Source organism: Nomascus leucogenys, chromosome 20, assembly GCF_006542625.1.
Source record: "Nomascus leucogenys isolate Asia chromosome 20, Asia_NLE_v1, whole genome shotgun sequence".
Lineage (NCBI taxonomy): Eukaryota > Metazoa > Chordata > Mammalia > Primates > Hylobatidae > Nomascus > Nomascus leucogenys.
In genome coordinates, this window is record NC_044400.1 from 11,487,441 (window position 1) to 11,513,554 (window position 26,114).

Below are 26,114 nucleotides of genomic sequence, written 5' to 3' on the forward strand. Positions count from 1 at the left end.
TACAATTAAACTAAAGAGCTCTGCACAGCCAAAGAAACTATCGGCAGAGTAAACAGACCACCTACAGAATGGAAGAAAATTTTTGCAAACTATGAGTCCGACAAAGGACTAATACCTAGCATTAATAAGAAACTTAAATTTACAAAAAAAAAAAACCTCTTAAAAATGTGGGCAAAGGACATAAGCAGATGCTTTTCAAAAGAAGACATACATGCAGCCAAAAAACATATGAAAAAAAGCTCAACATCACTGATCATTAGAGAAATGCAAACAAAACCACAATGAGATCCCATCTCACACCACTCAGAATGGCTATTATTAAAAAGTCAATAAATAACAGATGCTGGCAAGGTTGTAGAGAAAAAGAAAAATGTTTTCAACCATTGTGGAAAACAGTGTGATGATTTCTCAAAGGCCTAAAAATAGAGATACCATTCGACCCAGCAATCCCATTACAGGGTATATACCCAAAGGAATATAAATCACTCTATTGTAAAGATACATGCACATGGATGTTAATTACAGCCCTACTCACAATAGCAAAGACATGGAATCGACCTAAATGCCCATCAATGGTAGACTGGGTAAAGAAGATGTGCTGTATTTATACCATGGAATACCATGCAACCATAAAAAATAACAAGATCTTGTCCTTTGTAGAAACATGGATGGAGCTAGAGGACATTAGCAAACTAGTGCAGAAACAGAAAACGAATTACCACATGTTCTCACTTGTAATTGGAAGCTGAATGATGAGAACACGTGGACATATAGAGGAGAACAATAGACACTGGGACCCATTGGAGGGTAGAGGGTGAGAGGAGTGAGAAGATCAGGAAAAATAATGAAATGGGTACTAAACCCCTGAGGGATGACACAATCTGTACAGTGAACCCCTGTGGTACAAATGTACCTATATAACAAACCTGCACATATACCCCTGAACTTAAAATTAATAAAGGAATATAAATGTTTTTATTACCACTGAACTGTGCACTTAAAGATTGTAAAGATGGTAAATTACACATACATATTATACTTCTTCTCTATACATCTCTTTAGGATTTTGTTAATTTCTCTTAGCAGTGTTTTATAGTTTTCAGATTCATGTACATATGTTTTCATATTTAAGTATTTTATATTTGTAGAGGCTATTGTAAATAGTTATTTTATATTTCAATTTCCAATTGTTCATAGCTAGTATACAGAAATACAATGGATTTTTTTAGTAACAGCCCTGTATCCTGCAATTTTACTAAATTAATTTATTCATTCTAGCAGCATTTGTTGTAGATTCTGTTAAATGTCATATGTAGAGGATTTAGTCACCTGCAAATAAGTATAGTTTGGCTTCTCTTTTCCCATGTAGATTCTTTTCATTTTATTTATTTATTTTGGCCTTATTATAGTAGTTAGAAACTCCAGGATAATGTTAAATAGAAGTAATGAGAGTGATCACCCCTGTTTCGTGCCTCGTTATATTTCTATTCATATTTTTTGAGTTTTTGTCAAGAATATAAGCCATATCTTATCAAATGGTTTTTCTGCATGTATTGGGACATGTATATGAGTTTTCTTCTTTAGTCGGCTATCATGGTGAATTATGCTGATTAATTTTTTTACTGTTGAATCAGGTTGTATTCCTGGGACAAACCTAATTTTATCATGATGTATTAACCATTTTATTGACATAAAATCCCAGTTTTTAGTTTTACTGATTTTGCTCTATTGTTTTTCTGTTTTCTATTTTTTTAAATTTCCCTTCTTTAGTTTCTTCCTTTTATTACTTTAAGTTACTTTTCTTCGAGTTTCTTAAAGTGGAAGCAGAAGTCATTGATTTGAGAATTTTCTTCCTTTTTATATTTTCCTTGCATAGTAGTTTGCTGGTATATATTCTCATAAAAAATTATTAACAGTTAAGCTAGTTTGAAACAGTTTTCTCCTTTCAGGCTTGGCTTCTACGATTTGTTGGAGAAGACTAGAACAAAGTTTATTTAGTCTAGGTTAATAGTTCCCCACTGCTAAGGCAGACCGTACCGAGTACTCAGAGTCTCATGAATTAGAATTTGAATTAAATATTTGAATCTGGTTGGGGTTAACAGGCATGATTTCTGGACCCGTGTGAACTTGAGGACTCTCCTCTCTAATTCTTTCCCGTGGTTCTTTCACCAGCCTGGAGGAGTTGGCTCGCACACATGTGCACGCACTTATCAGTACTTGACTGAATGCTCCAGGATGACTCTTTTCAGATACCCACAGTTCCCTCTGCTGAACTGTCTACTCTTGGCCCTCTGCCCAGTGAGATATAGCCACCCATAACTTTCACTTCGCATAACTTTTATTCATGGAGTTCTCTGGGCTCTGTTTCTGTCCTGTGTGTGCTGCTACCTATAATCTCTCTCTGGTAAACGGTGGATGCCATGGGATGCACCCAGTATTTCCTATTACCCAGGAATCACTGCCTTTCATTTCCTGATGTGCAATGTGTTGAAAAGTGTTGTTTCCTATATTTTACTTTTGTGTGGTTGTTTTAGATGAAAAGATCAATCTAGTCCCTTTTACTCCATCTTGATCTGAGTGAAAGTATGGTCTTTACTTCTAAACTTTTATTCTCAGACACGTGCAACTAGTTTAGTCACTCATGCTGTGAACTTCCTGAAGAAAGAACCTAGATCTTATGGTTCTTTATATGCCATGTGTAGTTCTGGGAACTTGATGAGTATCAAACATATATCTGGTGATTTCTTACTAAAGGTTAATAAATGTTGATAATCTTCATCTAATATTTTGGCTTGTTGATTTTTGTTTATAATACCAAACAATACACTTGTTATACATGTTGAATAATTAAACAGAAGTATACTTGAAATATTATGTAAAAACACATTGCAATCACTAATAATGACTACAACATTTTAAATAAAATATAAAGCATATTATCATAATTCATTTAGTAAAATTTTATTTTTATCTGATTTCTGTGAATTAAATCCAACTAAACCTAATCTTTTATTTTTGAAGCAAAAATAGGTGTGGATGTATAAATGTCTATATATTCATCATAAAAATACAGTATTTTAATTTATTTCAGGTGATAGTTAAATCTGGGCCAGGGACTTTCCTGAGTTTGGCTGTTTATGACAATTATATATTCTGGTCAGACTGGGGAAGAAGAGCTATACTGCGGTCCAACAAGTACACAGGAGGAGATACAAAAATTCTTCGTTCCGATATTCCACATCAGCCAATGGGAATCATAGCTGTTGCCAATGACACCAATAGCTGTAAGTTATAATAGAAAGCAAATGTATTTTCTCATTGTATAATCTCTGATCTCTAAAAATGTATATATGTTTTCTAGTAATAGTTGGATTTGCTTTTTCTTTTTAAAAATATTATTTTTTGTTACTATGACTGTGGATTTTGTTTTTTTATAGTTCTTAGGAATAGTGTTCAAGATTTGGCTGTTCAAAATATTGAAATTATCTGAAATATTCAAGGCAACTTCTATATTGCATAATTTATCATCACAGGAGCAGTTCATTTTTAATTATTTCTTCTAAAAATCTTATTTCATTCTCACTCTTCATGTCTTTGAATTTTCAAATCAAGTTGTTTCCATGAAAATTATACTTGATAGATAAACTTTGCTCTGGGCTTAACAGTTCTTTAGTCAATGCAGTGCTTACAAAATTGCAGTTTGAAGTATCAATGTGGTTTCTAGCAGAACTAGTTCATTTGATGCCATGGTATCAAATGTGTTAGAAAGATTTCATTCGTGTTACATACTTTTGTAATGTACTTAGCCTTAGGAATGCTTAGATTTTCAAAAGTCCTGAATGTTCCTTTTTAATGACATATTATTGAGAGATTGAGGCAGTCTAATAGTTTACTATTAATATATATCTAACATAGAATAGGAATTCGATATAGAATGTTACCAATACAGCCTCTTTTTTGTAGGTGAACTTTCTCCATGTGCATTATTGAATGGAGGCTGCCATGACTTGTGCCTTTTAACTCCCAATGGGAGAGTGAATTGTTCCTGCAGAGGGGACCGAATATTGCTAGAGGACAACAGATGTGTGAGTAAGTAAAGAGAACTGAAATGTAATATGACAAATCTGTTCCAAATTCCACACAGGTCACTGAAATTGTGTTAGTGTATTCCTGAAGTTATACTCTCTTCCAATATTAGAAGCTTAGTCATGTTATCTCTCTGCTCTAAAGAAAACTGAGTTCACTGTTCTGCTTAGTTATAGCACCATGTACTAGTTAATGATAACCAAAATGGTAACAAATGTTTTTACCTTCCTGGTTGTGCACTAGAAAGTGCTGGGGCTAGCTAAAGAAGTGTCTGCACACAATGATCATCTGAAAACTTCCAGTTGTGACTTTGTGAATTCAATCAATAGCAAAAGTAATTGAAGCTGAAATAAACTGGTATACAGGCAGTATATCAGTAGCCTTGCAGTAAAACCACTCACAGTCCATCATCGTATGTAAATGAGAGAGAATGGCTCATGCAGCTTGTTTGTAATCATTTCCAAACTGTTAATTAAGAATGTAACATTGCAGCCTTGCATGGTGTTTATACCTCCCAAAGGCATTACAATCTTTAATTAGTACCATTACAATATACACTTATTAACAGCTAGGTTTCCAAAACCGTTTCCAAAATAAATCAGGGTTCAAGTGTTTCAATATTGCCATGAAAAATTTGCAAGCAAAATTTAAAAAAGGTTAATTTCCTTTTAACATTAAGGCAATTTATGTATAAGGTGGGAGAGAAATATCTTGTTGGAAATCGGTGAGATCACTCTCAGGATGTGTCAAATTTGATACATTTTCTGTCTCTCCTCACCTATTAATATATCCTCATCTCATATCTTTTCATTCAGAAAATTAACAGAGTTGGATATGTCTACATAATAAAAATAAGTATTTTTCATCTTCATCTTCAGTCGTTTTTTACTCTCTTTCCACTGGAAGGATTTTATCTCTTACCTGCTCTTCAATGCAAGTGCTTGGGCATAATTTTCCTTAGCTTGGAAACTATTATACCATATACAAAATAACATAGGCATATTTTCTCACTGTGAAAGTTGGTACTACAACCTAAAAAGGCACCTCTTAGCAAAAAAAGTAAAAGTTGTTTTATTTAAGACTGTGTCAAAGCAAATGAGAAAATGATGCAATTGGTCAAAATTTTAAATGCAGATGGCCAATTTCCATATTTCGGGCCACAAATTCCCATATTTCTTTGTCACTTAACACTCCTCTGAATTGCTCAGGCAATTGCTTAAACTCTTTCAGTTTGCCTTTGTGGTTTCAGCTGTAATGGTCTGGATCTGATGCCATCTGTAAGCCTGGAGTGTTAGCCATGCGTTAGAATCACTCATGTTTCTTTCACAGGTCACTGCAGGCTAGTAGTGAAGCAATGCCTTTAGTCAAAACGGCAAAGCTTATTTCTGTTCGGTGGAGGCCTGTCCTTGCTGCATAATACCTTCAATACAGCCGTCCCTACTAAGCTTCTCTCTATTGATGAGAGGAAATGAATCAGGAAGAAAACTGTCATTTTAAACAAGCACGATTGTATTCACATGGAACTGTAGAGTGATACCGGATTCCCCAGAGCTCACAATCTGTTGTAGAGGCAGACAACATCCATTGTGCATTCGTATTGAAATCCTGTAGCCCAGCAGAGAGATTAGAAAGTAACTCTTGGCTTCTCCTTGTCAAGTTCATCTTTAGGAACATGAGAATGTTCCTGGCATATCTGTGTCCTCATCTAAGTGATTTTACCCAGAGTGGTTCATGAATGTTAATGGGAGCATTAAAGGGGTGAAAGGCCATGTACTAACACCTACCTGAGGGCAAAGGAGGGAAAACCATTTGTTGTCATAACTGTTGACAAGATTAGGCAGTCCCCTTGCGTAAAACATTGCTAATCTTATTGTAATCCATAAAAGAAATAGATACAGTAAATATAATTAGATGAAGTAATTGCTGTGCAGGAGAATAAGGGCAGCTGAACCACGATGTTTCCAGAAAGAAGCAGAAAACACTCAATCCTATTTTATCGAATGAACATACTTGAGGAAGAATTGTATTTATACAATATTTGCTTTTGCATAATGTAAAAAAACATATTTATCTTTGAATAGTTTTTGTCTTTTCCCCAAAGGCACTAAGATTATAAAAGATTAAAAATGGCCTTTTCCATCATAACAATTATTTTTTCATTGGAAAAGACACAGTAAATAATATATACTTAAAATACGAAAAATAAGTCAGGAATCTCAATAGACTTTCAAGAAGCAGCTGAATTTTGTTCTATGCTAAGATGATTGCACTTAGCAATATTGGCACCCCTTTTTTTAGTTTAATAATATTTTTCTGTTTTAAATTATTTGCTACCTTGTCTTAAATGACATTCTGCCTTAGCTAATGACTGATCAATGAAGTTTAGACTGCACAAAGAGAAAAAAAATATATCTTTGGAACATGTTGTTATCATCAAAAGAGTTAAATTAGAAGTCAAATAAATAAAGTGAATTGACGCAGGAACAGAAAACCAAATAACACGTGTTCTAATTTATAACTGGGAGCTAAACATTCTATACTCATGGACATAAAGATGGCAACAACGGACATTTGGGTCTGTTAGAGTGGGGAGAGAAAGATGGTGGACAAAGGTTAAAAAATTAACTATTGGTACTATGCTCACTACCTGGGTGACAGGATCAATCATATCTTAAACTTCAGTATCGTGTAGTAAACCCATGTAACAAACCTGCACATGTACCCCCTGAATCTAAAATAAAAGTTGACATAATAATAAAAAAAGAAGCCTTAGATAGACCCTCTACTAAATTAATTAAATTCTAGGAATAATAAATAAATAAAACCTTGGAAACTTCAAATAGTATTAGTGGCTGTTTAATTGAATATTCCTGAAATAAAGCTCAAAAATTAATACTAAATTATAGAATTAAGCTATATTCTTTCATTAGCAGAGATGAATGAATTCTACTTACAACATAATTAATACAACTGGATTCAAATGTACAATTATTCAGCAAGCAATGGGGTGAGTACGTACATGCAAGCAGACAGTATACCCCAAAAATTGGATCCCAAAGTTTGCTAGTAAATCTATTACTGAAGAATAAAAATAAGTCCATTGTCCTCAATAGAGACCCTTCAAAACAGCGATCATATATTGCCATTATAAGGATGAAACTTACCTGTAGAAAATACCTTTTTGTACTTTCAGAGTCTTGGCTTACAAATTAGGACAAATCACCTAAAAACTCAAACTCTTAATTTCTAATAAAAATTCTGAGATTTGGAAATGGACTTTCTGACAGCGGTCATCTGGAGTCTATAGCATCAGGTGCACACACTTTCCACTTGACCATTGTCCTCCTGCACCTCATCCCACTGATTCCTGCACATTTCATGGAGTAGGTGCTCATCATGTATGGCAGCAAGAAAGAGTCTGCTCCCAGGAACCTCCCGCACATGGATCAGACAGGTGGCTTATTTTAACAATTCTAATATTTCTGAACAATATAACTTGCTACTGAGGTTTCATCAGAAGATAGTTAGGGAGGAAGACCAGAAGGTGAGGAAAAGTATGGGCTATTCATTTGACTGAGGTGATTCACATCACACATTCAAAAATGGGTACTCTACGCACTGAAAAATATTAGTATATTGAGAAATATATAATAGATTCCAGTAAGAAAACACAAAAACACTTTCAGTATGTACAGAGCTCATTTAACTGGCTGTTTTAAAAAATGATAATAATAATTATATTACATATTGTAATATTATATATTATAATATTAATTATTAAATATTATGATATTATATATTATTATAATTATTATATATTATAATATATATTATATAATTATATAATATTTTTCAGTTTTAAATTATTTGCTACCTTGCCTTAAATGACATTCTGCCTTAGCTAATGACTGATCAATGAAGTTTAGACTGCACCAAGAGAAAAAAAATATATCTTTGGAACATGTTGTTATCATCAAAAGAGTTAAATTAGAAGTCAAATAAATAAAGTGAATTGACGCAGGAATTATAATAATTATTGTTATATATTATATAATATATATTATAATATATATTACATATGATAATTATTGTTATATATAATTCTATATAATAATTATTATTATATAGAATTCTTATATATAATATAAGAATATTATAGAATAAGAATGTTATAGAATATTATAGCTTATAGAATATTATATATAATAATTATTATATAGAATTCTTATATTATATATAATATAAGAATATTATAGAATAAGAATATTATAGAATATTATAGCTTATAGAATATTATATATAATAATTATTATATAGAATTCTATATAATAATTATTATATAGAATTCTATATAATAACAATAATTATTATTTTGATACAGAGTCTCACCCTGTTGCCCAGGCTGGAGTGCAGTAGCGAGATCTCCACTCACTGCAACCTCCACCTCCCGGGTTCAAACGATTCTCCTGCCTCTACGTACCAAGTAGCTGGGGCTACAGGCACGTGCCACCATGCCTGGCTAATTTTTTGTATTTTTAGTAGACGGGATTTCACCATGTTATCCAGGATGGTCTCAATCTCCTGACCTCATGATCTACCCATCTCAGCCTCCAAAAGTGCTGAGATTACAGGCGTGAGCCACTGCACCTGGCCAAAAAATTATTTTTTAAAATCTTAATTTCATAAAGAAGTGTTATAAACCATTGCTCTTTAATTGTACATTTTGATAAATTTTAGTTTAACTTTATAATTAAAATTAAGAAAAATAATTGTACTGCTGTCAAAAAATATTTGCCTTTGCACAAAAGCATTGACTTTTTTTTTTCTTGCAGCTAAAAATTCCTCCTGCAACATTTATTTGGAGTTTGAATGTGGAAATGGTGAGTGCATTGACTACCAGCTCACCTGTGATGGCATTCCTCACTGTAAAGATAAATCAGACGAAAAACTGCTCTACTGTGGTAAGTGTCTAATATGGCTTTGCTCATTTCAGATAAAGTTTTCTGATTCTTTTACAGTTTTTGGTTTGCTTGTCTCTGTTTGGTTTATGTGGATAATTTATTTAATGTCTCTCATTAACCTGTATCTAAGGCAATTGACGTGGCTTTGCTTGTGTTAAAATGAGGTACTTTATCTCCTGTTTGATAGCAAAGATATTCACTAAATAATTTCCTCGTGGTTTTCTACCCACAAAATAGACTTTTTTTTTTTTTTTTTTTTTTTTTAAGAAACGGGGTCTCATTGTGTTGCCCAGACTGGTCTCAAACTCCTGAGCTCAAGCAATCCTCCCGCTTCAGCCTCACAGAGTGCTAGGATAACAGTCTGAGCACCACACCCAGCCAGAATGTGAATATTTTTAAAAGCAGTAGCTAATCTTTTGAACTCCCTACTTATTCATCTTCAGCAACAGGTTTTAGGCTTACTTTCTTTAAAATGTAACTCAGAAACATCAGTGATTTTTGGATATGGACAGGCTTACTCTGAAGCAGAGTTTCACCAACAGACAATAGCACATTGTTGGGTTGTTATCAAAGTCTTGTCAATTCTATTTCTGTCTCCAGGATTAGCATGGGGGCTAGTGTCCTTTGGTACAAAGGCTCATTGCCTTAGGCATGGTCCACATCAAACATAGAATTCCACCAGCTATGCTTCTCTTGGCAACACCAAGTGATAGTCAACATCTACCCTCCCTCAGGAGTAGAGATTAGCTTTTATACTCTAGTAAGCAACTGAGATTTCCCTTCATTGTAACAATATTTTTTCCTGGAAATTTGGCTTTGCATAATCATCGATAATCATTGTATATTTGATCCAGATTTTTAAAAAATTGTCCTGATTTATTTTAAATCCTAGAAATCCAATAGCACTGGCATCACGTGCTATGCAAAATTTTGGAATCTATATTTGAAATTGCTGCATTTTATATCTGCTTTTCTTCTCTATTCCATTATCTGCGTAATAATAACACCTAAATAATTAAAGAAAAGTTAGAATAAGAGAAAGACAGAATCTGTGAGATCCACAGTCTTCTCACTCTTTTACATTACAAGACAACACACCATCATTTAAAATGAGAGTCTAATGTAATTTGTCCATAGTTGATGTGTAACCAGTGTCTTAAAGAATTTATCTCAAATAACATATTCGCTTTAATGAATGGCTATATTCTATAAGATATAAAAATATTAAAGCATATACATTGTATTGCAATAAAATCACAGGTTTGCATTTACTATAAGTTAACTTGAGATTATATTTTATGTTATTTTTATCTTTGTAGAAGTCAGATGACATTTATGTAGAGCAGGAGTTGGCAAGCATTTTCTGTAAAGGTTCAGCTGGTAAATATGTTAGGTTTTGTGGGTCCTATATGCTTTCTGTCACTTATCCTCTATTGTTTATTATTTACCATCCCTTAAAAGTGTAAAAGCTATTCTTAGTCCAAGAACCATACAAAAACAGTCTCACAGGCTAGATCTGGCCTATGGGCAATAGTTTGCCAATGCCAGGTGTAGAGTATGGGCTTTGGACTCACACCTGAGGTTAAATCTTTGTTCCCAAACCTGCTAGTGTAATTAGCCTAGTTTGCAAACCCTAGTGTGACTAGGGTAAGTAACATAACTCACTTCTCTGTGTTTTAGTTTTCTGCTATGAAACAACTAGCTCTTATGGTAGTCGAGAGCATTAAACCAGCAAGTGTTTATCTACATATACTCAATACAGAGCCTGGGGCAAAGCTGACGTTTAATACGTGGCAGCTATTATTATTGTAAGTGGTAGCTTCTGCCCCAAATCAGAGAATGTCAAGAAACTTTCATAATGGTAAATAGAACTCAGAAGGTAATTCTTTCTCAGGGAATTCTGTAGATATTTTAAGATAATTTTTTTTTTTTTTTTTTGAGAAGGAGTCTCGCTCTTTCACCCAGGCGGGAGTGCAGTGGCGCGATCTCGGCTCACTGCAGGCTCCGCCCCCTGGGGTTCACGCCATTCTCCTGCCTCACCCTCCCGCGTAGCGTAGCTGGGACTACAGGCGCCCGCCACCTCGCCCGGCTAATTTTTTTGTATTTTTTAGTAGAGAAGGGGTTTCACCGTGTTAGCCAGGATGGTCTCGATCTCTTGACCTCGTGATCCGCCCGCCTCCGCCTCCCAAAGTGCTGGGATTACAGGCGTGAGCCACCGCGCCCGGCCAAGATAATTTTTAAGAGAAATTTATTGATATTTAGATGACTCCATGAGACACCGATTCAGGAATACATGCTTTGTTGCTTTATTTCCTTATAAAATCCTTGCAGCTAGATGCAAAGGATATAGGAAATGGATGTTGGTGTGTTTTTGTTACGTTTGAGGTACATATTTATTGCTTCAGAATTGAATATGTGATATGAGTTTATTTCTGTGCTACTTGACAGAAGTGCCAGAAACAATAACGTGGGTATAACTTGAAAAGATCTCCAGGCGTGAATCACTGAAGTTAAAACACTAAGTCAAAAAGGGCCCTTGCTGAATGAACTACTCTTTGACAACACATAAACCTTCTAATCCAGAGCTTTTATATGGCACAGCACTTGTTTTATAGATCCATAATCCAGTCATTATGAATGAAATATTATCTGTGATTTTCATTTTGTACAAATATTTCTATATGATCTCTGGTTGTGTGTTTCTACTTTTATTTATAAGAAAACAGAAGCTGTCGAAGAGGCTTCAAGCCATGCTATAATCGCCGCTGCATTCCTCATGGCAAGTTATGTGATGGAGAAAATGACTGTGGAGACAACTCTGATGAATTAGACTGTAAAGGTAAATACTTGTTCCATCAATCTCAGAATATTGGTGTGCTGAGTGTTTCCTGAACTTTTCCAACATTCGTTTCTGAGAGCTCTATGGCATATAACACCTAGTAACATCTATGGATCACACTTTGGTAAATGCTGTTGGAATGGAGTTGCTAAAGTTACATGAAAATTCTGACTATGCTCTCTATTTCTGTTTTCTACTCCTTTCCTCACTTTAAAACTCTTATAATTTCACACATCTTCAGTTCCACCTTCCTGGATTCGGACATTTCTACCAGAATGTGTAATATTGAATTTTCTGCTCCAAAAATGTTCCCCTTTATTCCTTAGTTCTCTGTTTTACTCATGATCACATTTTCCTAACCACTGGACGGGAAACTTTGGTGTTCTCCTTAATTTCTCTTTCCCACGTATCTAATCATCAACAAATCTTCCAGTTCTTTGAAATATCTTCCATTTCAATCCACTTTAAGCCTGGGCTAACAGAGTATCCCTTTACCTGGTTTCCCTGCCTATACTTTTTCCAGCTCATCCCTATGTCATCAGTCATGCTAATACTGTTTAACATTTTCCAAAAGTGACTATTGGGATAGATGATGAAGCCAAACTACCTGAGTTAGAACTGCTGCCCCAACACTTACTGTCTAAATTTGGATATCACACTTAACTATTCTGTGTCTCAGTTTCCCAAATAGCAAGGTAGGAAAAATAATTAAATAAGAATAACAATATTAAATAAGGTTAGAACAGTATTTGGCAATAGTGAATGCTATGTTAGCACTGGCTTTTGTATATATATGTATATTTCATTGATAAAGAAACTTTTAATGGAATACCAATGTTTGCAGAATAAATGATAAGTTTTAGTCTGACATTGAAAGCGTTCTTAAATCTGGACCCCACAGATATTTCCAAAGCATTATCACTTTAGAGCCTTTCCATTCAATGAACACACTTTATTGAGTGCAATGCATTAAGGTTCGAGACACAAAATTCATGAGACATGTGCCTGTACTCAAGAATATCAAATTCTAACTCTAAGACAGCCATGTAAACAGATCAAGATATATATATATATCTTGTGCTGTGATTGCACACGTAAGAACACCCCTATGTCTTTTTTGTTTTTTGGCTTGCAAGTATCCTGAAGGATTTCATAGGCTGTACTGAATTTAAACTGAGTCTTAAACTACAAATAAGGTAGAATGAATGAAACAAAAGAGAATTCCAAGTAGAAGGACTAGCATTGAAACTGAAAGTAATTTGATATAGTCACAGACAGATTACATATAAGAGAGTGGTAAAAACAGAAGGGCCAGGCGCGGTGGCTCATGCCTGTAATCCCAGCACTTTGGAAGGCTGAGGTGAGCATATCACGAGGTCAAGAGATCGAGACCATCCTGATCAACATGGTGAAACCCCATCTCTACTAAAAATACAAAAATTAGCCGGGCATGGTTGCACTTGCCTGTAGTCCCAGCTACTCGGGATGCTGAGGCAGGAGAATCGCTTGAACCCGAGAGGTGAAGGTTGCAGTGAGCTGAGATCACGTCACTGCACTCCGGTTTGGCAATAGAGTAAGACTCCGTCCCACCCACCCCCCAAAAAAACCAAAACAAACAAACAAACAAAAAACAGAGAAGGTATGGGAAGGAGCCAGGGCATGAAGGGGCATTTTGTGCCATGTGAAGTAACGCAAACTTTATCTTGTAGTCACTAGAAAGTCAGTAAAGGTGTAAAGCAGGCCAAATATAATCAAATTTACATTTCAAAAAGGAACAAAAAGAATAGGATTGTGTTAATGAAACCTATAATAATAAGATTTATTTGTGTGGGAATGGGGATAAGACAATAAGGATAGTTTGCATTTTGAGATTAGAGCACTTGAGGAAATCTAAATGAAGCTGTTTCACAGGCATGTAGATAGGTAGAGATTTGGAACTCAGGTAACAGATGTTGAACAGAAGTATTGATTTGGGGCGCATTAAGGAGAAAAACTCAGAGGAAGTGTGGAGTAATGATTGCATGAGTAGAGTGCATCAAAATTACTTATTTAAATAACAAATTATATATGAAAAGGTGAAGTAGCCTGCAGGGCTAATAGAAGGATATGCTTAAGAAATTATTTTCTCAAGAAAGGAGGATCATTTAGCATTTTCGAGTGCTACAGAAAGGGTAAGAGGGCAGGCATGAACTGGAGGTATCCATCATATTTGGCAAATAGTAGATACTCGTTTGATTACATTCATGTATGTCAGGTCAGTGGAATAGTAGAGGAAAGCAAAAGCACACTGGGCGAAGGCAGAAAATGGGTGGTAAGGGAGTAAAGACAGTGAATGTAAACTGTTTTTAGAAAAGATTGATGTAAAGGAAAGGTATGAAGTACAGTTGTGATGAGAGGGCTATGCAGAGTTGAGGAAGAGGGCAGAATGTGTGCAAATTATTTTGTAGCTATATGGAATGTTGGGAAGTTACTCTGCCATCTTAGACAGTGTGACTTTGGGGAAACACTTGCATAGATTAACATCTAAGGTTGACACTGTAGTTTAGGGAGAGCTAATTACATTTGCCAATTGAGTTACCTATTACCCATAAAAGATTTAAAAAGGTAAAATATAGTCAGACACTGGAAGTAAGCGAGAGAAATAAATTAGCATTTGGAAGAAAGGAGGAAAAGAAATGAGAAGACCTAGAAATAGGTATGTTCTGTCAGTTATTTGTAAGCAGGAGAGGAAAATATAATACAGGCATTACGCCAGGTTAAAGGTAAAGTTATTAAGAAAGAATGTGCAGGAACTGAGCAATAAATACAGAAAATAGATTTTAAGGCAAGATTCATCAAAAGAGACTATGGGAAGATGATATGTTACCATGGGTTTTCTCCAGAAATGAAAGTATATTTTCAAAAGTGGTAAATAAATTAGTGTGTTTGGGTTTATGAAATATAATACCTCATATATGGTAGGTGTTTATTAAATTCTCATGTGGCTGGTTGAAGCAGTAAGTCTTCTAAAATATAAATAGATTTTATTCTGCCTAATGATATCAATACCAGCTGCTGAATAACAATAAAATAACTCAAATAGATATTTCTTCTTTTTTAGTCTAAACTCTTGGTTTCTGTGTTATAACTATCTCAGTCATACTCTTGGGCACAGAACAGTGCCTTTGGGAATGAAGCTTCCCCCTTAACCTTTCTTTTATGGTAAAATTATAACAGTTGGATATCTTAAAAATACACAAGCAAAACTTATGCCTTAAAGCTGGTCACGCTGAATGCAGGACATTTGAAACTAAAATTGCTCATGGAAACACAAGCATATACTTTATTACTTAACAGAAATTAGTGAATTTAATTCAATGGACCAGCTCCTTTAGGATAAACAAATGGGTAGCTATTTGGATGAAAGATTACTCTTAATTGAATCTTTTAGTTTTGATTTTTCTCTCATTTTAAGTTTATTAACATAGTGTCCTTGTAGAGTGCCTTTCAAGCTATGGAAGGAAGACTTCTCTGGGTCCATAACCCATAGGCCAGGCTGTCTGATAAAGACATATTATGCAAATGTGTTTCCACCAACTATCTCCCTTATAGTGCAAAAAGATGATAAAGGAAAAGGCATAGATAATGGCTCAGGGAGAATGGAAAAGAGGTCTCTTTCCAAGCCCTTTCTTCCAGTTACCCCTTCTCTCTATTGTCGGTGCAATGTAGAGATGCAGTGCTTTTTTGTACATATATGCAGACATGCAAATCACCTGTCACTTTTTTTTTTTTTTTTTTTGAGACGGAGTCTCGCTCTGTCGCTCAGGCTGGAGTGCAGTGGTGCGATCTCGGCTCACTGCAAGCTCCACCTCCCGGGTTCACGCCATTCTCCTGCCTCAGTCTCTCCTAGTAGCTGGGACTACAGGTGCCCGCCACCACGCCCGGCTAATTTTTTTTGTATTTTTAGTAGAGACGGGGTTTCACCGTGGTCTCGATCTCCTGACCTCGTGATCCGCGCCCCTCGGCCTCCCAAAGTGCTGGGATTACAAGCATGAGCCACCGTGCCCGGCCCACCTATCACCTTTTAATCAAAATAAAATATAAAAGATAAAGTGATACAATTGGAAGTCGGTATATACAGGGAGATTTTGATAGACTGTAGTAAGAGGCTATGGTGGAGCCATCTGTAAATTATCTGAAGTACTATTATACTTTGCTGAATTTAGATGTTAGTAGTAATTATTACTTTTTTTAAAATTTCACAAGAGCAGAGAGTCTGTTTACAGAGTAGAAAGGGTGTTGCAATGAATTGCTTTTGGTTTCTTCTCTTTTTGGGGAAAAGAAACATGCCAAATCTTCATCTTTTTTTTAAATTTACTGCCCCTTTATAGAGGGCTTTCATGATTGAGAGCTTTAGACGTCAGGCCATCTGGTGGTGGGGAGATGAGGCATTGTTGATAAGTTTGTCATTTTGTACTCCTCTTCTGGTTGCATGGCCAGTCGAGTGAATATATTGAGGGAGAGTGCATGATGTGCTTCCTTCCCTGTTGAGATAAGTACAAACTGCTCCCTTTGGGAAGTACATGAAATTCCTTGGGCTACGCAAGTACTTTTAGGTAGACTGGGGGCTAGCAGTTCTGACGCTTCCTAAAGGCGAGGAAACTGGCATTTGTTTTTTCCTAAGCTCATAGCAAACCTTTGAAAGATTCCATAAACAACAAGCTAAAAGAAAAGGACAAACATAGCTGGAGAAGAAATTGGCATTCCTTCTAGATTTGTGCACCCTTAGAACCTAAGGGGTGAATTAAATAATTAAATAAAAGACGTTGTTTGAAAGTAAACGAAAAGGAGATATGAGAGCAAACTTAGTGCTTTTTTCCCCCCCATTTCAGCTTCCCTTTGCTATAAGTTGGGTAAGGGATGTTGGAAGAGAGAATTGACTTAGGTTATTTATAAGAAACATCCTAAGAACCACAGAAAGGCCATTGATTTTTAAATCTTTCAAATCTCATTAAATATTTTAGCTGACGCGCTAAAAAGAAAGTGGAAGAAATAGTAAAATTAAAGTATATTAGAGAGAGTGGTTTTACTTTCTCTCTTGCTGCTACTTTTGATCCACAATCCCTGACAGATCTTCTTCCTTTGTAGTGCCTCATTGCTATTCCTGCTGTGGCTGTAGGGTGTTTTCACTCATGCTTCATAAGCTTGCTTTTTCTTTCGGACTACCTGGAGGGAAAAGTGTAGTATCTCTCCCTTGGCTTATCTTTATTTGGACCATATTATTTTATTTTCTCTCTTTATCAGGACTCTTAGCCCGAGGAAATATTGTCAGAAAACTTTCATATTCACTTGACAAATTAGAGATTTCAGTATCTTTCTTCCTCAAAAATCACTGTATGGATGAAACAAACTTCAGTACTTAACTGACCCAAACAAAGTGAAGAAGAAATATAGTTGAAGCAACAGACAGAAAGAGGTTTTGGCAAGAGATGTGTTTAGTTATTTAATGAAGTTCCTACTATTTCTGTAGATTTTTTTTTTTTTCCTCACAGGATTCTCCTTCCTTGCCTGTTAATGAAGGTGATATTAATCCCCACAGTCACCTTGCTCCTACTGCTTACAAAATTCTTCAACAACTTTCATCACCCTGTCTAACTCTCTGGTGGTTCTCAAACCCTATACCAAATAATGCAATATGTGGAGACAGGATCAGGTACAAAGGGACAATCTGTTCCTACTTGCACCTCTTCCACACTCTGATAGCCCATCCTTGCCCCCCTCCCAAGGATTCATTAGCCCTATTGCTATTTTGGAAAATAGGAGAAAAAAATAAATACATCCTGCAAATCTTCTACTCTTTGTTCTATCCTGTGAACTTCTCCCTTTATCTATTTCCTTATGCTTTATAATACAGTTTTTTTTTTTAAATTACTGCTTTCTAACCACTCTTCTGAACTTCAAAGTTAAAGTTTATTTTCATGTAGTTCGAGGTCCTCTATTTCTTTCTTGTTTCCAGAACTCAATCTAAGGCTGTGTTCCATTTGTCCCACATGTCCTTCCACTCTTCTCCCAAGTTATCCTTTACTTTCTCTGTTACCTCAGAACTACCAGTACTGGTTTTTAAAACCCTGTTACTGTGAAATCGCTGAATTTCCAGTTTTCTTGACTGTCTGAAATGCCATTCCCTACATTTGCCTCTTCATTGTCTCTGCCAGTACTTTTCACTCAGACAGAGGATTCTCTTTGGGAGATTGGAGGCAGATGGTGATGGTGAAACGAGTTACAAGTGTCCCTGTTAGTATCTTCCTGGCATCCTAAACTCTAACTTCAAGCAGATAGAAACTCAAGTGCATTATGAGATGAACCATTATAGGCTTACTTAGGAATATCATAACTACCTAAAATGTTATTAAACAGAGAAATGCAATCTGTCTTCTAAAAAGAGATTATAAGCAATCTTTTGGAACAAAGTTAGTAAGAAACTACCAGTAGATGGTGAAGCCAAAAACAAAAGATAAATGATTGACATGATTATATTTATGTTATATATTGCTTTACTATTTCTATTGAAAAAATAGAATATGAAATGTAACACAAAGGAATATAAAAGAGGTTTTGCTCTTATAGACATAAAAGAAAATCTATATTTTTCTGTTTTGGAACAATGCATTTATCTCTACTTACAATAGCATTATCTATTTCACATGTTGTGGTATCATTTTTAATACAAAAGTGAAGCAATTATAATTGCAAATTGTAAATAAAGCATTTATTCTAATCATCATTTGAACAGATAAGTATGCAATTTTGAGATACAATTCAATATAATAAGAACCGTACATTATGAAATACAAATGACATACACACCCTTGAGTAAAATCTGCATATTTTAAAAGAGCATTTTAACCATTTGTGATTGATATAATTTCTATTTATAATTAAATAGGCTCTCTAAAATATCAACACTAGTAAAAGTGGCATAATCAAAGGGCCCTTCAGGTTGTCCTTTAATGTAATCAACTTGTAGAAATTTGAATTCGGAATAGAAATATCACCTAAGTTAATTTAACATACATAGCACGTCATGTACCCATTCACAACATTTTACTGGAAACCATTATATGATTATGAATGGACAAGCAACTTAGAAAGGAATATATGATTAAAAATAAGATACTTTATACAAAATGTGTATAGTGACATAGCATATTGAATCTAATTTTCATTTAAGTAGAGCAGAGAATTGGATGACTTTTATAACAACAATAATAAGGAATGACACATGTATATGTTCCTTGGCATGAGGCATCCTATTTCTTATATTAAATATTAATGATAATATGGCCATGTAACAGAGTATGAGATAGCATAGATGACTTTCTGGTAGTGGTAAGCTGTTCCCTCTGAGAAACAAAGCCAGTGTTCAGTGGTTCCTCCCTGCCCATCTCTTCGTTCCTGTTTTTATCTCTGTCTCTCTCTATTATAGCAGGAAATGCTTCACTTCTTGGCAACCAGGTTGGGATTTCCCAGTAGGTATTTAATCAGGCATTTGCCTACTGTCATAACCTTGGAATGTTGAAGGTGGAAAGAGAGAGAATTTCCAGCAACACTTTTTTTTTTTTTTTTTTTTTTGGCTCAGTGGTAGGGTGATATTACCACAGCAATATGATATGAACACAGCATAGTCCCTGCTCTCATGGAGCTTACATTTAGTTAGTGAGACTTCAGGTACTTAAACAGGCAGCTGCAATGCAATATGCTAAATACCACAACAGAGAGAAGAATTGTGTGATAGGGGAAGACATATAAGAGGCATCTAACCCACGCTTGAAGGTGGGGTTCAGGGGTCAAGTTTGGCTTCCCAGAGTTACAAAAGCAAAACCAAACAAAATTATATAAAATAATTGAAATATTCAAAGAGTAAAAGCAAGGAGTCATTCTGTCCCATCTTCCCATTTGTTTATGTACCTGTTTTTCTAGTTTCAACCTGTGCCACGGTTGAGTTCCGCTGTGCAGATGGGACTTGTATTCCAAGATCAGCACGATGCAACCAGAACATAGATTGTGCAGATGCTTCAGATGAAAAGAACTGCAGTAAGATATTCCACTACCTTTTGTCTGTTTATGCTTGGGCACTTTTGGCATTGCATTGAACACTGTAAGATTTTACTGAACTTTGTCCAAAATTGGTATGTAATTAACCCCTGTTGTGTGGGATAATTACATATCTGTTTCCTCAAATGAAGTTAACTTTTCTCTTCTCTATGACCTACATAGAAGGCTCATAATCTTTGCAGATGAGGTGCTTTTTCATTTTTTTGTTTACCTTCTTCTAGATAACACGGACTGCACACATTTCTATAAACTTGGAGTGAAAACCACAGGGTTCATAAGATGTAATTCTACCTCACTGTGTGTTCTGCCAACCTGGATATGCGACGGGTCTAATGACTGTGGAGACTATTCAGATGAATTAAAGTGCCCAGGTAATACTAGATTTTAGAAAAACACAGGCTTTGCCTTGGAGATTTTGAGGCTACCTAGTTGTATAGAGTGAATTTTTAAATTTTCATTCTTAATATCAATTATTGACATTAAAATTTAAATGGCACAGACTAAAATGTAATTAAACTGTTATAAACATACCGCTTGATCTTTTTAAGTGAGTTACAAAATGATATTCAAGAAACCGTCTTAAATTTGGATCAATTTTTTATGTTTAGTTATTAATCCTTTCCAAATTGGTGATTAAGTCTTTCAAATTTTTAATTTATAATCCTTCAACAGAATTATTACATACCTAGAAATAACTTCATAAAAGAAGAGAAACAATGTTTCTTACGACTGGCTTTACTCAGTGTTATTGTACAGCAATGTTTTAATGCAGTTTACAAAATCCTTTGGCGTAGTAATTTGAGTAATGGTTATAATCATTATTGAATCAAGTTAACACAGGTTTATTTATATCTGACTGTTAACCATCTTTACATACATAAGCCCTGAAAACTGTCATCTACATTCTTAGAAGAATGCCTTCCAGCAAAGTTCTTGACTGTTTCTTTCTATTTGAGGATAGGAAATTTAAAAAAAATTATAAAAAGAACTATGTATAACTGGAAGTAGAGATTCTTTGTAGGACACTATTAAATTTTGTCTCATACTGGTTTGCCTCTCTCCACCCTGCTGCCACACCCATGTTTTTCATGTTTAGTTGATATATAATAACTTTTAAACAATTTTAAGAAATTATATTCATAAGTATTTTACACAAAAGTTTATACACACACAATCTACTATGAAAATCTGATTTTTTAGTAGATGATATATTTATTATTTCTAAATTTGTGATGGTTCTTTTATAATGTATATAATTGTTTAAATTTTTATTTTACACTCAGAGTGGACATGTGCAGCCTTATTACTTGGGAATATTGCATGATGCTGAGGTTTGGGCTCGTATTGATCCTGTCACCCATTTAGTGAACATGGTACCCAATAGTTTTTCAGATCTTTGCCTCCTTCCTCCCTCTCCCCTTTTGGAGTCCCCAGTATCTATTGTTCCATATTTACTTCGTTGTGTACTCAATGTTTAGCTCCCACTTATAACTGGGAACATGTGATATTTGGTTTTCTGTTCTTGCATTGATTTACTTAGGATAATGCTCTCGAGCTACATTCATGTTACTGCAAAAGACATGATTTCGCTTTTTTATGACTGCATAGAATTCCATGGTGTATGTGTACCATATATTCTTTATCCAGTCCACCACTGATGGACATCTACATTAGTTTAATATATTTGCTATTATGAGTAGTATTTCAATAAACATATATGAGTGCATGTATCTTTATTTTCCTTTGAGTATGTGATGAGATTGGGTTAAATCATAGTTCTACTTTAAGTTTTTGAGAAATCTCCAAACTACTTTTCACATGGGCTAAACTAATTTACATTCCTATCAACAGTATATAAGTGTTTCTTTTTCTCCACAACCTCACCAACATCTTATTTTTTGACTTTTTAAACAAAAGGCATTCCGACTACTATGAGATGGTACCTCGTGGTTTTGATTTGCATTTCTCTCATGATTAGTGATATTGAGCACTTTTTTATGTGTTTGTTGGCCACTTTTATGTCTTCTTTTGAGAAGTGTCTGTTTCTATACTTGACCCATGTTTAATGTTTTTTTTTTATTTCTTATTGATTTATTTAAATTCCTTATGGATTCTGGACACTTGTTCTTTGCCAGATACATAGTTGGTAAATATTTTCTCCCAGGGTACCTGTTCACTCGGTTGATAGTCTTTTGTTGTTGTTGTGCAGAAGCTCTTTAGTTTAATGAAGTCCCTCTTGTCAATTTCTGTTTTTGTTGCAATTGCTTTTGAGGACTTAGTCATAAATTCTTTTCCTAGGACTGTGTCCAGAAAAGCATTTCTTAGGATTTCTTCTAGTATTTTTATAGTTTGACATGATACATTTAAGTCTTCAAACTTCTTTGACTTAATTTTTGTATATGATAAGAGGTAGGAGTCCAGTTTCGTTATTTTGCATATGGTAAGTGGGATTGTGTTTTTTTATTTAGCCCTCAGCTTGAACTTTATTTGTGTATAGTAATGCTACTGATTTTTATACATTAATTTTGCATCTTCACTAAACTTGATTATGAGATCTAGGGGCCTTTTTTGCAGAGTCTTTAGGTGTACATTTATGATGTCAGTGAAGAGAAATAGTTTGATTTCCTATTTTTCTATTTGCATGCCTTTTATTTCTTTCTCTAGCCTGATTGCTCTGGCTAAGATTTCCTATACTATGTTGAAAAGGAGTGGTGAGAGTGAGCATCCTTGTCTTGTTCCAGATCTCAGGGGGAATGATTCCAGCTTTTGCACCTTCAGTTTGAGGTGGGCTTTGGGTTTGTCACAGATGGCTCTTACTGTTCTTTCCATGACTAGTTTGTCGAGGATTGTTATCATGAAGGGATATTGGATTTTATTGAATGCTTTTTCTGTGTCTATTGAGATGATCACGTGGGTTTAATTCCTAATTCCGTTTATGTAGTGAATCATACTTATTGATTTGCATATGTTGCACCAACCTGGAATCCCAGGAATAAAGCCTACTTGCCCGTTGTGAATTAGATTTTTGATGTGCCACTGGATTTGGCTTGCTAGTATTTTGTTAAAGGTTTTTGTTCCTATGTTCATTAAGGATATGGGTCTGTAGTTTTGCTGTGGTGGTGGTTGTGTCTTTGTCAGATTTTGGTATTAGGATGATCCTGATTTCATAGAATGAGTTAGGGAGAAATCTCACCTCCTTACTTATTTGGAACAGTTTCAGCAGCATTGGTGTCAGCTCTTTGTACATCTGGTAGAATTTGGCTGTGAATATATCTGTTCCAGGGCTTTTTCTTATTTGCATGTTTTTTATTACTGATTCAGCTTTAGAACTCATCGATCTATTCACATTTTTAATGTCTTCCTTACTCAATTTTGGGAGATTGTGCCTTTCCAGAAATTTATTCATTTTCTCTAGATTTTATAGTATGTATGCATACAGGTGTTCACAATAGTTTCCGATGATATTTTGTGGGATCAGTTGTTATGCTGCCTTTGTCATTTCTGATTGTGCTTATTTTAGTCTTCTCTCTTTTTTTTGGTTAATCTAACAAGCGGTCCATCAACACTGTCTATCCTTTAAAAGAACCAGCATTTTATTTCATTGATCCTTGTATAGTTTTTTGGGGTCTCATTTTATTTTGTTCTGCTCTGATTTTAGTTTTTTTCTTCTGTTGGCTTTGGGATTAGTTTTTTATTTTCTTGGTTCGTTTAGGTGCAGTCAGATTGTTATTTGAGCTCTTTCTATCTTTTTGATGTAGACATTTAAGTACTATAAACCTTCCTTTTAATACTGCTTTTGCGACATCTCAGAGGTTTTGGTATGTTGTGTCTCTGCTTTCATTTATTTCCAATGATCGTTTGTTATCTGCTTTAATTTCACTGTTTACCCAAAATTCATTCAGAGCAAGTTTTAGTTTCCATATTGTGTGGTTTTGACTATTACTCTGGTTACTGATTTCTATTTTTTCTATTTTTATTTCACTGAGGCCTGAGAATTTGGTATTTTTTAAAAATTTATTGAGGCTTGTTTTATGACCACACATGTGGTTAACTTTAGAGTATATTTTGTGTACAGATGAGAAGAATGTATATGCTGTAGTAGTCTGGAGTGTTCTGTGGATGTCTGTTAGGTCCAATTGGTCAAGTGTTGAATTACATTCAGAATTTCCTTGTTAGTTTTCTGCCTCATTGACTTAATGATGTCACTGGGGTATTGAATTCCGCTACTGTTATCGTGTGGCTATCAAGTTGTTTTGTAGGTCTAGAAGTACTAGTTTTATGAGCCTAGGTGCTCTTCTTTATTTTTTTCTACTGTTGTTGTTTTAAAGTCTGTTTTATCTGATGTAAGAATAGCAAATACTGCTCTTTTTTGTTTTGCATTTGCATGATAGACCTTTCTCCATCCTTTTCTTTGAGCCTATGGGTGTCATTACGTCAGATAGGTCCCTTGAAGATGGCAGAAGGATAGGTTTTGCTTTTTTATCCAGTTTACAACTCTATGTCTTTGAAGGCCATTTACATTCAAGGTTAATATTGATATGTGAGATTTTGTTCTTGTTGTAGTGTTGTTAGCTAGGTGATTTTTAGTGACATTTGTGTAGTTGTTTTATAGGGTTCATGAGCTGTGTGCTTATGTGTTCTTTTGTGGTAGTATCATTCTTTCATTTCCATTCAAAGAACCCCCTTAAGGCTCTCTTCTAGTACTGATCTGGTGGTGATCTAGTCCTTTAACAATTGCTTGTCTGGGAAAGACTTTATTTCTCCTTTATTTATGGAGGTTAGTGTGGTGGAATATAACATTCTTAACTGGCATTTATTTTCCTTAAGAATGCTAAAAATAGGTCCCCAATCTCTTCTGGATTTTAAGGTTTCTACTGGGAAGTCTGTTGTTAGTCCGCTAGGTTTCACTTTATAGGTGATATGGCCCATTTTTGTAGCTGCCTTCAAACTTCTTTTGTGTTGATGTTGGATAGCCCAATGACCATGTGCTGTGAATTGGGGATGATTGTCTTGTTCAGTATCTTGCAGGAGATCTCTGGCTGTCTTGAATCTGTCTGTTGATTTCTCTAGCAAGATTGGGGATATTTTCACGAATTATACCGTCAAATATGTTTTCTAAGTTGCGCACCTCCTCTTCTTCTCTCTCATGAATCTCAATAAGTCATAGATTTTATCACTTTTCATGATCCTATATTTCTCAAAAGCTTTGTTCATTTTCTAAAATTCTTTTTACTTTATTTTTGAAAAACAAAATTAATCTGAAGGACCAGTCTTCAAGCTTTGGAATTCTTTCTTCTGCTTGGTCTAGTCGATTGTTAAGGCTTTCAATTGTATTTTGAATTTCTGTAGTGATTTTTTTTAATTCCAAAAGTTCTATTTAGTTCTTTCTTAATACTGCTATGTTGTCTTTCAAATCCTGAATTTTTTTTTTCTGTTTTCTTAGTGTTCGATTTCAACCTTCTCTTGGGTTTTGTTGAGTATTCTTGCTATCCATGTTCTAAATTCTAGAGCATTTGACTGTAGCTCACTGCAGGTCTTTCACATTAAAAAAATTAGTTATATAAAATACTTAAAAGAAATATAGACACTTATTACTTTAGACTCATGAAACTGGCACTGAGATTCTTCCATTTTTCCTTTTTTAAAAAATTATACTTTAAGTTCTAGGGTACATGTGCACAATGCACAGGTTTGTTACATTTGTATACATGTGCCACGTTGCTGTGCTGTACCCATCAACTCGCCATCTACATTAGGCATTTCTACTAATGCTATTCCTCCCCCATCCCCCAACCCCACAACAGACCCCAGTGCGTGATGTTCCCCTTCCTGTGCCCAAGTGTTCTCATTGTTCAATTCCCACCTATGAGTGAAAACATGCGGTGTTTGGTTTTCTGTCCTTGTGATAGTTTGCTCAGAATGATGGTCTCCAGCTTCATCCATGTTCTTACAAAGGACATGAACTCATCCTTTTCTGTGGTTGCATAGTCTTCCATGGTGTATACGTGCCACATTTTCTTAATCCAGTCTATCATTGATAGACATTTGTGTTGGTTCCAAGTCTTTGCTATTGTGAATAGTGCCGCAATAAACATACATGTGCATGTGTCTTTATAGTAGCATGATTTATAATC

The 26,114-nt window shown here is 35.0% G+C and overlaps 1 protein-coding gene across 1 annotated transcript in view; it reads left to right on the plus strand.

Annotated features, from left to right (window-relative positions):
- The window catches only part of LRP1B (LDL receptor related protein 1B), a 1,933,392-nt gene that overhangs the window by 1,607,913 nt on the left and 299,365 nt on the right, over window positions 1-26,114 (plus strand). The window contains exons 44-49 of the mRNA XM_003267617.4: window positions 3,092-3,284; window positions 3,964-4,089; window positions 8,919-9,047; window positions 11,767-11,886; window positions 19,846-19,959; window positions 20,202-20,351. Of these exons, the coding sequence (XP_003267665.2) occupies window positions 3,092-3,284; window positions 3,964-4,089; window positions 8,919-9,047; window positions 11,767-11,886; window positions 19,846-19,959; window positions 20,202-20,351 (832 nt within the window). The remainder of the gene's footprint in view (window positions 1-3,091; window positions 3,285-3,963; window positions 4,090-8,918; window positions 9,048-11,766; window positions 11,887-19,845; window positions 19,960-20,201; window positions 20,352-26,114) is intronic.